This window comes from Babylonia areolata, chromosome 32 (assembly GCF_041734735.1).
Source record: "Babylonia areolata isolate BAREFJ2019XMU chromosome 32, ASM4173473v1, whole genome shotgun sequence".
NCBI lineage: Eukaryota > Metazoa > Mollusca > Gastropoda > Neogastropoda > Buccinidae > Babylonia > Babylonia areolata.
Window position 1 is genome coordinate 20,643,936 of NC_134907.1, and position 15,000 is coordinate 20,658,935.

At 43.1% G+C, this 15,000-nt stretch overlaps 1 protein-coding gene across 2 annotated transcripts in view; it reads right to left on the bottom strand.

Moving 5' to 3' along the window:
- Nucleotides 1–15,000, bottom strand: part of LOC143276464 (diacylglycerol kinase beta-like) — a 91,783-nt gene that overhangs the window by 44,203 nt on the left and 32,580 nt on the right. For both annotated transcript variants that reach the window (XM_076580968.1, XM_076580967.1), the window contains exons 2-4: nt 8,526–8,731; nt 6,527–6,603; nt 4,066–4,210 (exon numbers count right to left, since the gene is read on the bottom strand). In XM_076580968.1, coding sequence (XP_076437083.1) covers nt 4,066–4,210; nt 6,527–6,603; nt 8,526–8,583 — 280 coding nt within the window. In that variant the 5' untranslated portion in view covers nt 8,584–8,731. The remainder of the gene's footprint in view (nt 1–4,065; nt 4,211–6,526; nt 6,604–8,525; nt 8,732–15,000) is intronic.

Sequence of the window (15,000 nt, forward strand, 5' to 3'; positions counted from 1 at the left end):
ATTTTTCCTATTTTTATGCCAAATTTGGTGTCAACTGACAAAGTATTTGCAGAGAAAATGTCAATGTTAAAGTTTACCACGGACACACAGACACACAGACACACGGACACACACACACACAGACAACCGAACACCGGGTTAAAACATAGACTCACTTTGTTTACACAAGTGAGTCAAAAAGAAAAGACTAGGAGTAGAGGTTGGATGGGGTGGAAGATGAGGTTGATTCTATTACAGTTCACAATTTGAATAACTATGTGCAGAGATTTTTACATAAAAAAAAACAACCACCCAAAAACCTAATAAATATATAACTAAATGAAAGACCAGGGGCAGAGGTTGGGTGGGGAGGTGTGGGGTGGAGAAGCTGCACCATTGTCATTAGGTCCGATTGTCACAGATTATCTAACTGAGGGTAAGTTATTGTTATCAGGTTGCACTGTCACAGATTATCTAACTGAGGGTAAGTTATTGTTATCACGTCGCTTTGACACAGATTATCTGAGGGTAAGTTATTGTTATCAGGTTGCACTGTCACAGATTATCTAACTGAGGGTAAGTTATTGTTATCAGGTTGCATTGTCCCAGATTATCTGAGGGTAAGTTATTGTTATCAGGTTGCATTGTCACAGATTATCTAACTGAGGGTAAGTTATTGTTATCAGGTTGCATTGTCACAGATTATCTAACTGAGGGTAAGTTATTGTTATCAGGTTGCATTGTCCCAGATTATCTGACTGAGGGTAAGTTATTGTTATCACGTCGCTTTGTCACAGATTATCTGACTGAGGGTAAGTTATTGTTATCAGGTTGCATTGTCCCAGATTATCTGAGGGTAAGTTATTGTTATCAGGGAGCATTGTCACAGATTATCTGAGGGTAAGTTATTGTTATCACGTCGTTTTGTTACAGATTATCTGAGGGTAAGTTATTGTTATCACGCTGCTTTGTCACAGATTATCTGAGGGTAAGTTTTATGAGACTCCATGGCAGAATGGATGATGTCTTGGACATCTGATCCAGTGCTCACCAGTGACCAGGGTTCAAGCAATGATTTGTATTTGTATTTCTTTTTATCACAACAGATTTCTCTGTGTGAAATTTGGGCTGCTCTCCCCAGGGACAGCGCGTCGCCATACTACAGCGCCACCCATTTTTTTGTATTTTTTCCTGTGTGCAGTTTTATTTGTTTTTCCTATTGAAGTGGATTTTTCTACAGAATTTTGCCAGGAACAACCCTTTTGTTGCCGTGGGTTCTTTTACGTGCTCTAAGTGCATGCTGCACACAGGACCTCGGTTTATCGTCTCATATGAATGACTAGCATCCAGACCACCACTCAAGGTCTAGTGGAGGGGGAGAAAATTTCGGGGGCTGCGCCGTGATTCGAACCAGCGCGCTCAGATTCTCTCGCTTCCTAGGCGGACGCGTTACCTCTAGGCCATCACTCCTTCAGCATGGTGTTGTGTGTCCTTGGGAAAGGCACTTCACTCCAATTTCCCTCATTCCACCCAGGTGTGAATGGGTACCTGACTTCAGCTGAGGAAGGTTAAAATGGTGAAAGGAGAGGAATAGGCCCCGCCTTCCTGTGTTGAACCCTGAACGCAGTGGACATGAATTCACTGCCTTCCTGTGCCGAGCCCTTGACGCAGTGGACATGAATTCACTGCCTTCCTGTGCTGAGCCCTGGACGCAGTGGATATGAATTCACTGCCTTCCTATGCTGAGCCCTGGAACAGTGGATATGAATTCACTGCCTTCCTGTGCCAAGCCCTGGAAACAGTGGATATGAATTCACTGCCTTCCTATGCTGAGCCCTGGAAGCAGTGGATATGAATTCACTGCCTTCCTGTGCCAAGCCCTGGACACAGTGGATATGAATTCACTGCCTTCCTGTGCCAAGCCCTGGACACAGTGGATATGAATTCACTGCCTTCCTATGCCGAGCCCTGGACGCAGTGGATATGAATTCACTGCCTTCCTATGCTGAGCCCTGGACACAGTGGATATGAATTCACTGCCTTTCTGTGCCAAGCCCTGGACGCAGTGGACGTGATTCACTGCCTTCCTGTGCTGAGCCCTGGACACAATGAACATGAATTCACTGCCTTCCTGAGCCGAGCCCTGGACACAGCGGATATGAATTCACTGCCTTCCTGTGCCAAGCCTCAGACACAGTGGATATGAATTCACTGCCTTCCTATGCTGAGCCCTGGAAACAGTGGATATGAATTCACTGCCTTCCTATGCTGAGCCCTGGAAACAGTGGATATGAATTCACTGCCTTCCTATGCTGAGCCCTGGACACAGTGGATATGAATTCACTGCCTTCCTATGCTGAGCCCTAGACACAGTGGATATGAATTGCCTTCCTGTTCCAAGCCCTGGACACAGTGGACATGAATTCACTGCCTTCCTGTGCCCAGCCCTGGTCACAGTGGACATGAATTCACTGCCTTCCTGTGCCCAGCCCTGGACACAGTGGACATGAATTCACTGCCTTCCTGTGCCCAGCCCTGGACACAGTGGACATGAATTCACTGCCTTCCTATGCTGAGCTCTGGACACAGTGGATATGAATTCACTGCCTTCCTATGCAGAGTCCTGGACACAGTGGATATGAATTCACTTCCTTCCTGTGCTGAGCCATGGACACAGTGAACTGTGAATTAACTGCCCCTATGGTCATGAATGGCTATGGGAGCTTGAACATTTAACCTTCTTTTCTTTCTTTTAAGTTTTATTATGTCTGATCATATTGCAGAATGCAAAATCATACTGCATGGTTGTCTAGTTCCTTTCTGAGTGCATGTGTATCTATTTGTTTACCTGTCAGAGTGGATCTCATCGACAAAGTTTTGCCGGAGGTCAGAGTGGATCTCATCGACAGAATTTTGCCGGAGGTCAGAGTGGATCTCATCGACAGAATTATGCCGGAGGTCAGAGTGGATCTCATCGACAGAATTATGCCGGAGGTCAGAGTGGATCTCATCGACAGAATTTTGCCGGAGGTCAGAGTGGATCTCATCGACAGAATTATGCCGGAGGTCAGAGTGGATCGCATCGACAGAATTTTGCCGGAGGACAACACTTACGTTGCCATGGGTTCTTTCTCAGTGTGCCAAATGTCTGCTGCAACACAGGACCTCAGTTGATTGTCTCACCCTAATGGCTAGACATTCAGTTTGATTTTTTCCATTCAAACTTGGGAGAAAAGGGCAAGACCATGGCTCAAACCCAAACCCTCATGGACACTGTATCGTCAGACAAGCGTCTTAACCAATCTGCCATCCTCTTCCTTGATCCTTGACAGACAAGCGTCTTAACCAATCTGCCACCATCCACTTCCTTGATCCTTGACAGACAAGCGTCTTAACCAATCTGCCATCCTCGTCCTTGATCCTTGACAGACAAGCGTCTTAACCATTCTGCAATCCTCCTTGATCCTTGACAGACAAACATCTTAACCAATCTGCCATCCTCGTCCTTGATCCTTGACAGACAAGCGTCTTAACCAATCTGCCATCCTCGTCCTTGATCCTTGACAGACAAGCGTCTTAACCATTCTACCACCATCCTCTTCCTCAATCCTTGACAGACAAGCGTCTTAACCATTCTACCACCATCCTCTTCCTTGATCCTTGACAGACAAGCGTCTTAACCATTCTACCACCATCCTCTTCCTTGATCCTTGACAGACAAGCGTCTTAACCATTCTACCACCATCCTCTTCCTTGATCCTTGACAGACAAGCGTCTTAACCATTCTACCACCATCCTCTTCCTCAATCCTTGACAGACAAGCGTCTTAACCATTCTACCACCATCCTCTTCCTTGATCCTTGACAGACAAGCGTCTTAACCAATCTGCCATCCTCTTCCTCGATCCTTGACAGACAAGCGTCTTAACCATTCTACCACCATCCACTTCCTTGATCCTTGACAGACAAGCGTCTAAACCAATCTGCCATCCTCTTCCTTGATCCTTGACAGACAAGCGTCTTAACCATTCTGCCATCCTCCTTGATCCTATAACCTTCCTCTAGGCGTGGAGCAGTCTGTGCTTACCGTGCTTGTCGGATCCTTTGCCCAGGTCGGATTCACTGCGCGTGTCTTTCTTGAGGAAGGAGAAGAGGTGCTGACACAGCTCCGATGGGATCTCCGCCTCCAGGAATATGTCCATGAACAGCTTGAAGCAGGCATAGTCGATGGGCTGCAGCAGACAACCGAGCATAGTCAGAGGGACACACAGACAACACACATCAGTCAGGACACAGACAACACACATCAGTCAGGACACACAGACAACACACATCAGTCAGGACACACAGACAACACACAACAGTCAGGACACAGACAACACACATCAGTCAGGAAACATAGACAACATAACAGAAATAAAATTTTAAAAAAAGAACACATACATATAGCTGATGCACAGCAGCAGTTTTATTGAAGCAGGCATAGTCGATGGGCTGCAGCAGACAACCGAGCATAGTCAGAGGGACACACAGACAACACACATCAGTCAGGACACAGACAACACTCATCAGTCAGGACACACAGACAACACACATCAGTCAGGACACACAGACAACACACAACAGTCAGGACACACAGACAACACACAACAGTCAGGACACAGACAACACACATCAGTCAGGACACAGACAACACACATCAGTCAGGACACACAGACAACACACATCAGTCAGGACACACAGACAACACACATCAGTCAGGACACAGACAACACACATCAGTCAGGACACAGACAACACACATCAGCCAGGACACAGACAACACACATCAGCCAGGACACACAGACAACACACATCAGTCAGGACACAGACAACACACATCAGTCAGGACACAGACAACACACAACAGTCAGGACACACAGACAACACACATCAGTCAGGACACACAGACAACACACATCAGTCAGGACACACAGACAACACACATCAGTCAGGACACAGACAACACACATCAGTCAGGACACAGACAACACACATCAGCCAGGACACACAGACAACACACATCAGCCAGGACACACAGACAACACACATCAGTCAGGACACAGACAACACACAACAGTCAGGACACAGACAACACACATCAGTCAGGACACACAGACAACACACATCAGTCAGGACACAGACAACACACATCAGTCAGGACACAGACAACACACATCAGCCAGGACACACAGACAACACACATCAGCCAGGACACACAGACAACACACATCAGTCAGGACACAGACAACACACAACAGTCAGGACACAGACAACACACATCAGCCAGGACACACAGACAACACACATCAGCCAGGACACAGACAACACACATCAGTCAGGACACACAGACAACACACATCAGTCAGGACACACAGACAACACACATCAGTCAGGACACACAGACAACACACATCAGTCAGGACACAGACAACACACATCAGTCAGGACACACAGACAACACACAACAGTCAGGACACACAGACAACACACATCAGTCAGGACACACAGACAACACACATCAGTCAGGACACACAGACAACACACATCAGTCAGGACACAGACAACACACATCAGTCAGGACACAGACAGAAACATAGACAACATAACAGAAATAAATTTTAAAAAAAAGAACACATACATATAGCTGATGCACAGCAGCAGTTTTATTTAATAAATAAAACTGCCGTTAACTGCATTTTTCAAAATACTACACTAGCAGAAGACCTGTATCTCTTCCTGACAGATTTACGTGTGTCATGTAAACCCCTTGTCAACCCAGAAGCAGTACACCCATCAGTAAGAGACTGTCATGTATCATGTTTGCTGTGGACCAAGTAGGCAGCCTGTTGTTTTTCTTCAGTTTAACGTCTATTCACTATAAGTGTTTTTAGACGGAAAGGAGTAAAGTAGTGTATAAAGGAAAGGGAATGCATGTGAATATTAGTGTAAAAAAAAAGAAAAAAAGTTCATGTTATGTATCAGAGGAAAAGTATATTATAAGAAAAAGTCTAAAGAGGTTGTGGTGTGTATTGAATGAGTTGTCATGGGAAGGAGAATATGTATATGCATATCAACAAGTATTAACCTACAACAATGTAAATATAAATAACAGTATTAAATATAATACATCAAAGGAGGATACCAACTGGACAGGAGTTTAAAATTTCTGAAAACATTCTAAGCAATGAATAATCATTCAAAATCTTTTCAGTGGCTAATGACTAATGACTCTGTGTTTGTAAAGCACTTAGAGTTTGGTCTCTGACTGAGAACAGGCGCTATTATAATTATAAGCACTGATGATAATAATAATCAAATAATTAAAAAAAATGACAATCAAATGTCCATTCCATACAACATGCACATAGCCAGTTACAGAACTGACCTCATCAGGGTATTGAGGACAGGCGATGTCATATAAGCACTGAGGATAATAAATGAATTAAAAAGATGAAAAGTAAATGAATATCTCATTCAGCATGCACACAGCCAGTTACAGAACTGACCTCATCAGGGTTATACTTGGACAGCTGTCCATTGCCGTGAAACTCTTCAAGCACGTCTTTTACCTTTTTGCTGGAATCTGTCCAAAAAAACAACAACAAAACATACACTATACTTCAAGCAAGTCTTTCACATTTTTGCTGGGATCTGTCACAAAACAAACACACACTATAATTCAAGCATGTCTTTCAACTTTTTGCTAAAATCTGTCACAAAATATACACACTATACTTCAAGCATCTTTTATCTTTTTGCTGGAAACTGTCATAAAACAAACACACACAAAACTTCAAGCACATCTTTCCACTTTTCGCTGGAATCAGTTACAAAAAACATACACACAGTATACGTTAACCACATCTTTCATCTTTTTTGCTGGATTCTGTCACAAAATATACACACTATACTTCAAGCATCTTTTATCTTCTTGCTGGATTCTGTCACAAAACAAACACGCAATATACTTCAAGCATGTCTTTCAACTTTTTGCTGAAATCAGTCACAAAAAAACATAAACACTGTATACTTTCAACACATCTTTCACCTTTTTGCTGGATTCTGTCACAAAATATACACACTATACTTCAAGCATCTTTTATCTTTTTGCTGGATTCTGTCACAAAACAAACACACAATATACTTCAAGCATGTCTTCCAACCTTTTGCTGAAATCAGTCACAAAAAAACATATACACTGTATACTTTCAACACATCTTTCACCTTTTTGCTGGAATCTGTCACAAAACAAACACACACTATACTGTAAGCATGTCTTATATCTTTTTGCTGGAATCTATCACAAAAAACATACACACAGTATACTCCAAGTATGTCCTTCACCTTTTTGCTAGGATCTGTCACAGAAAAAACAAACACACACTATACACTATACTTCAGGCATGTCATATCTTTCTGCTGGAATCTGTCACAAAACAAACATACAGTAATACTTCAAGCCCGTCTTCCATCTTTTCGCTGAAGTCTGTCACAAGACATACATATAGTGTACATACTGTATCAAAATGTTACAAACCATATCCACGTTCCAACAGTTCACCTCTGTTGGTTACAGACATATACACATACACACCACCCATTCATCAAACCATTGCCTTACAAAAAATCTACTCTTCCTCTTCTCTCTCTCTCACATGCACACACACACACACACACTCTCACACACTCACTCATTCACCCTCAATCACTCACTCACTTCCTTACTCACACACTCACTAAAACACACACACACACACACACACATGTACATTCATTCACGCACCCCTCCAGCAAACGACTGCCTTACATTAAAAGTGCACTTCTGTATTTGATCTCTGACACACCCACATACCAATATACACACCAACACTCTCCCCCATTCTTGCCCCCCCCCCCTACACACACACCAACACAAACACAAACACATCCACACACACACTGACAAACCAGAGCCTTACAAGAAAAGCACCCCTGTATTTCATCTATGACAAACACACACACCAACACAAACAACAACCCCACCACACAAACACACACACACACACACACACACACAATGACAAACTAACCAGTGCCCTTACCAGAAATGCACTCCTGTATTTGATCTATGATACACCCACACACCAATACACACCAACACCAACCCCCCCCCCCCCCACCCTTGCTCCCCTCCACACACACCAACACAAACACCCACACACATAAGGATAAGCAAACCAGTGCCTCTATTATATAGATTTTTGGTGGTGGTGGTGGTGGTGGGGTTTTTTTGGTTTTTTTATCATCATTTTTTTCCTTCCTTTTCCCCCCTGCTGTTGTTAATGTTTGTTACTCGCTAACATCAATCTTTTGTCAAATGTGTTTTGCTCCTTGTACTATGTAATCTTGGATTTTTTTTTTTTAAGTGAAAAAAAGGGAAAGAAGCAAAGAAGAAGGGGGGGGGGAAAAAGGGACAGGAAAATGGGGAAAAAAACCAGAAAAAAACACCCGAAATCAGTGCCTTACAAGAAATGTACTCCTGTATCTGATTGAACTCGCCAGGACTCAGCTCCTGACGCGCCATGTTGTGCCAATGGGTGTAGTCTCCCCTGAGGCCTGCAATCCACGGTCCACGTGTGGTGGCGCCCTCTACGCCTTACAGCAGCAGGGATAGTCGGTGAACGTCCCAGGCTCTAGCACCCAGCCACATGATTCATATGTTGAGGTTTGCCCTGAAACACATTGACACTGACAGTTTTCACATTCAGTTTCCCAAGTTGGGATCACTGTGCTGGGACTTCCTCTTCTGTGTTCACTCGTATGCACACGAGTGGGCTTTTACGTGTATGACAGTTTTTACCCCACCATGTAGGCAGCCATACTCCGTTTGCAGGGGTGTGCATGCTGGGTATGTTCTTGTTTCCATAACCCACCGAACGCGGACATGGATTATAGGATCTTTAACGTGCGTATTTGATCTTCTGCTTGTATATATACACGAATGGGGTTCAGGCACTAGCAGGTCTGCACATATGTTGACCTGGGAGATCGTAAAAATCTCCACCCTTTATCCATCAGGTGCCATCACTGTGATTTGAACCCGGGACCCTCAGATTGACAGTCCAACGCTTTAACCACTCGGCTATTGTGCCCGTCACTGTGTTGGGACAAATCCATTTACACAGCACATCATTTCCTAGCCAGCATCAAAACCCAGCGTGCATCATCAGGCCTTGAGTGTATGCATATTTATTGTTGTTTCCTATCAGAGTGGATTTCTTCTATACAGAATTTTGCCTTCAGACATCACTAATGTTGCCATGGGTTCTGTTCCAGTGCACCATGCTGCATATGGGACCTTGTTTTATCGTCTCATCCAAATAATTTGAGGCTCAGTATGTGTACACACACCCACCCACGTGCACAAGCATACGTGTGTCATGTGCACGCACGCATGTGCACGCACAAGCACACACACATGCGCATCCACACACACACATGTACAAGCACACAAAACTATATTATCTCAAATTAGAAAAAAAATATGGTTCATGTGTATTCACACCACACACACACACCTACACATGCAACAAAAGAGCAACAATAAATGAACCAGAACAACACATGCGATCATCAATGCCAGTGACAAGAAAACCAGGTATGGGTATTGAATCAGTCACTGACAGGTGCAACAGCCGAGTGGTTCAAGCATTCAACTTTCAAATCTGAGAGTCTCGGGTTTGAATCCCGGTCACAGCCCCTGGTGGGTGAAGGGTGGAGATTTTTCCCAGTTTCCCAGGTCAACAGATGTGCAGACCTGAACCTCCTTCACGTGTATACACATGCAGAAGATCAAATACGCACGTTAAAGATCCTGTAATCCATGTCAGCGTTCAGTGTGTTATGAAAACAAGAACATACTCCACATGTATCCCCCCGAAAATGGAGTAGGGCTGCCTACATGGTGTGGGTAAAACTAGTCATACACATAAAAGCCCACTCGTGTAAACAAGTGAACGTGTGAGTCACAGCTCACAAACAAAAAAGAAGAATCAGTCGATGACTCTTTGTATTAAAAAAAACCTAACGAACCCACACACTGGGACTGATCCCCCATAGCAAAGCAATCCCACCCACATCAGTTTCAGTTTAAAGGTGTCAAAGCCTGTGAACTGATCCACATATTCTACACCACATCTGATTCACACACACATACACACATACACACACACATACACACACACCACACACTTACTCACTCACACACACACACACACATACACACACACACACACACCACACACACACACACACTACCTCACATGCAGTTCACAAACACATATTTGAAGTGTCACTCCAGCAGGATTACACATGTGCACATGCATGCGCCTCCACATCAACATTCATGACAGGACTCGCACATCAGTCACAGACAGACCAACACTACAGACTGACAGGCAAAGTGCCAGCAGGTATCCATCCTTCATTCTTCTTCTTCTTCTTCTGCGTTCACTCGTATGGACACGAGTGGGCTTTTACGTGTATGACCGTTTTTACCCCGCCATGTAGGCAGCCATACTCCGTTTTCGGGGGTGTGCATGCTGGGTATGTTCTTGTTTCCATAACCCACCGAACGCTGACATGGATTACAGGATCTTTAACGTGCGTATTTGATCTTCTGCTTGCATATACACACGAAGGGGGTTCAGGCACTAGCAGGTCTGCACATATGTTGACCTGGGAGATCGGAAAAATCTCCACCCTTTACCCACCAGGCGCCGTCACTGTGATTCGAACCCGGGACCCTCAGATTGACAGTCCAACGCTTTAACCACTCGGCTATTGCGCCCGTCCATCCTTCATTCAATGCAACTAATAGGGAAGAAGGTGGCAAAATGGTCAAGACGGTCATCTGCCAATACAGAGTCTGTGAGGGTCTGGGTTCGAATCCCGCTCTCGCCCTTTCTCCCAAGTTTGACTGGAAAAATCAAATTGAGCTTCTAGTAGTTCGGATGAGATGATAGACCTAGGTCCCATGTGCAGCATGCACTTGGCGCGCTGAAAAAGAACCCATGACAACAAAGTGTTGTCCTCTGGCAAAAATCTGTAGAAGAAATCCACTCTGGTACACAAACACATAAGCATGCAGTAACTGACTGACTGACTAAGGACATTGGGTTATGCTGCTTGTTCTTGCTGCTTATAGTCCAGCCGACCGCAAAGGGCCATATCAGGTCTGTCAAACCATACAAATGCTCAACCATGTCAACACAAACCTGTCAAATCTACAACAACAAAAAACCCACTAAAACAAACCCACAAAACACAGTTCATGACACAGAATGATTATCCCAACCATTTAGCTCCTCAGGTCAAATAAGACTGAAGATGCAAGCCATTCCACTTGATTTATCATCCAATATTACAAAAAATCGTGAAAAAGAAAAAAGCCAATACTTCAAAGCCAAACACAAAATACATAAAGACGCTATACAGGCAAATAATACTGCAGAATGGGCAGCTAGTGCCCATCCCAGTGTTTACATCTCACTACCTAATCGCCAGAGCAAAACAGCACGGATAGTACATCACAGACTGCGGAAAAGAGAAATAGTGTCAAGGCTTGCTTGAAAAAAGAAAGGGGAAAGGACTGGGAAGGCAGGAAAAGGAGACAACAGTGAAGGAAGGAAAAAAGGCAGAAACAAAGACAGTGATAGAAAAGAGGAAATTTCTAGCACAGAATTTCCAGAAGATGGGGATGCTGTTCATACTGAAAGACCCCCGGCATCCCCACGGGGTAGGCTGGGGAAGGGGGAGGGGGGTTTCTGCTGGTCAGGCATCTGCCTAGCAGATGTGGTGTAGCGCATATTGATTTGTCCGAACCCAGTGACGCCTCCTTGAGAAACTGAAACTGAAACTGAAACTGCAATGAATAGTAGTGATACAGAGATGCACTGAGTGTAGTCACTGAACGCACTCACTGAAGGAACACTCTGACTGCCTCATGTGTTGTGTCACACGACATGACAACATCTCAGTCATAGCGACAGTAACACCATGTGCATTCTTTCACATCAAACAAATAAATGAACTGACACAAACAGAACATCAATTAAATAAAATACAGACACGTCCATAAATACAACCTTACCTTTTTTTCCTCTTTTCTTTTTTTTTCTTTTCCTAGTCCAATAACTAAAATCTCAAGCACGGGGAAACACAATCCACAAAAGAACCCACAAACGACCAAACACCTTAAACTTTAAAGATGTCCACCTGACAAACGAGAAAAAGAAGAAGCAGGAAGTTCACGATTGTAAGATTGTTCATTCTTCAAAGTAAGAACCAACAACAATAATGGAACAAAGTGGGACCAGTTTCACCCACTGGGATACACATACAACGGGGGTTCACCCCACCAAATCACAAAGAAAAACACAACCAACTCCAGTATGCAGCATGTCACCGTGAGAAGACTGACAAGAATGTAAACCTGTTTAACGGCAAGTCACTCCCAAAAAATTGTGATGTCAATAATAGAAAAGAAGAAGTAAACAAAATAAAAACTTTTTAAAGAATTTCCTTTCCTTCTTGAATGAAGGATTTCTGAGTGGGTATGTTTTCCTCTGTCCAAGTATCAAGATAACACCTTTTCTTTTGATAGAAATATAGCATGTGTGTGTGTGTGTGTGAGTGTGTGTGTGTGTGTGTGTGTGAGTATGTGTGTGTGTGTGTGTGTTGTGTGTGTGTGTGTGTGTGTGTGTGTGTGTGTGAGTATGTGTGTGTGTGTGTGGTGTGTCACTGTGTGTGTGTCTATGTGTCACTCTGTGTGTGTGTGTGCACAGAGGCCCGATCTCTAAAGCACAGTGAAGAAGAGAGGTGTACTCTTTGAAAATCAATGAGGTGTAACATCTTCTTTCAAGGAAATGGCTGGGCTCTGCATAGAGATAGACTCCTATCACTGGTGTAATTCACGCTGCATTGGTCAGACATCTGCTGGCATCACAAGTGAATGCATGTAATGCATACAGCCCATCAGCTCCCACACATGTATATATACACATAATAAACTGGTTTTCTCTTTCACACTCTCTCTCTCTCTCTCACTCAAGGAGGGATTGGAAGAATGGGCCATGCTGAAAATCTTAATCCTTGAGAAAAAAAAATGTTTTGAGTTTGGAGTTCTAGCTTTCTCCTTTTTTATTTTATTTTATTTTATCTTATTTTTATTTATTTTTATTTTATTTTTTTGTGGCCTCAGTTGCATGCAAGACCCGGAGCACATCTTTATCTTTCTTTCTTTTTTTTTTCTTTTTTTTTAGTGCTCTGCACTGACTTTCTTCATTGGCTGGGGAAAAAAAATCCCAACAACAACAAAAACAAAAAAACCAAAAAAACCCTGCCACTAGAAAAAAAAAGCCCACATCTTTTTTATCTGGGTGTTTTTCTACTGATGGACAATTCCTGTTGCACCCGTGCTTACACTTGCCTGGGGTTTTATTTGCACTGGTGTATGTTGTATATTGTACTGTTTGTCCCATTCACACCCTCCTGCTATATGGTGATGCATAATGTGTATGCGTATGTTTGCGAATGCAACTCTGTGTGTGTGTGTGTGTGTGTGTGTGTGTGCGCGCGCGTTTTATCTATTACCTGCAAGCACTGAGAATTTTCACATTCATCAAAACCTCATTTGCTGCTCGAAAATTAAGTACATTGGAGATGTGGATTTGGTTATTTTTGCAATACTTATACTCATTTTCCAATTAAGATAATCTTATTCACTGTTTTCATAGAGTCATTGTCAAATCGTTTAGTTTGAAAACCAAACAATACATCTCTTAATGAGAGTAGTATTGGATGTCCAATAACACCATGATGATGTTTTCAGTGTTTTGCCAAAATATTCTAACATGGGGGCACTCATAAAAGAAATGTTCGATAAAGTCTAATTCATCCCTGCAAACTGTGTGTTTGTAGTTGTCTAATACTTTCATTTTGTGCAGTAAAATATTTGTGGGATAGATGTTGTGTATAATCTTCCACTGCAATTCTTTCAATCTAACTTCTTTTGTGACCTTGTAAGGGAATGTCCAAATCTGTTAACTTCAACACCAAGTTTTCTTTGCCAGAAGCCAATGGCATATGGCTTTATTTCATCATTTGTGTGTGTCTGGTCATGTAAGATTTGTCGAATAGCATTTGGCTTAGTGCAGTATCTGTGTGCTTCACATTCTTTTCTAGGATTAATGGTTGACTGGTCATTCTGCATGGCAATCTGTTCCTTCCATCATTTTGGAACAGCGTTAACTAGCGCGCTGTATTCAAATACAGTGTTGGCAGGGTTTTGATTTATTTTGTTTTGAAGTTCTTCTGCAGTGAGCAGTACAGAATCATTAACTTTAATCAAATCTTAAATTCTTTCGTTACTATTAATTTTTCACTTTCTTTTTTGTACTGCATCAATCTGTTGTTCCATGAGTTGGTATCTATGTTTATATTGTCCATTGTGTCTCGCATTTTGTTTTCTAAGTATACGCAGAGAACTTTTTTTTTCAAAAAATCACTTTTAATACTTGTGATGTTTTTATTCAGATGGGGAGGGGAGGGGGGGGGAGGTTCTTCTTTCTTTCTTCTTGTTTAAAGGGAAATCATACATTTTCATCACCAGGGATGACTGGACTACATGACTCCATTTCTTGGTCACATAAATACCACAAACACCCCTCCAGACATGCACACACAGGCATACGCTGCTTTCTCCTCACTCTCTATTTCTTGATCACATCGACACACCCCTCCACAGATGCACAAACGCACATGCATATATAATATATACATCTTCTCTCCCCCCCCCCACCCCCCCATTTCTCTCTCTCTCTCTTTATCTCTGTATCTCTCTTTCTCTTGCTTTCTCCTCACTCTCTATTTCTTGATCACATTGACACACCCTCCACAGATGCACAAATGCACATGCATATACATACATCTCCCCCCCCCC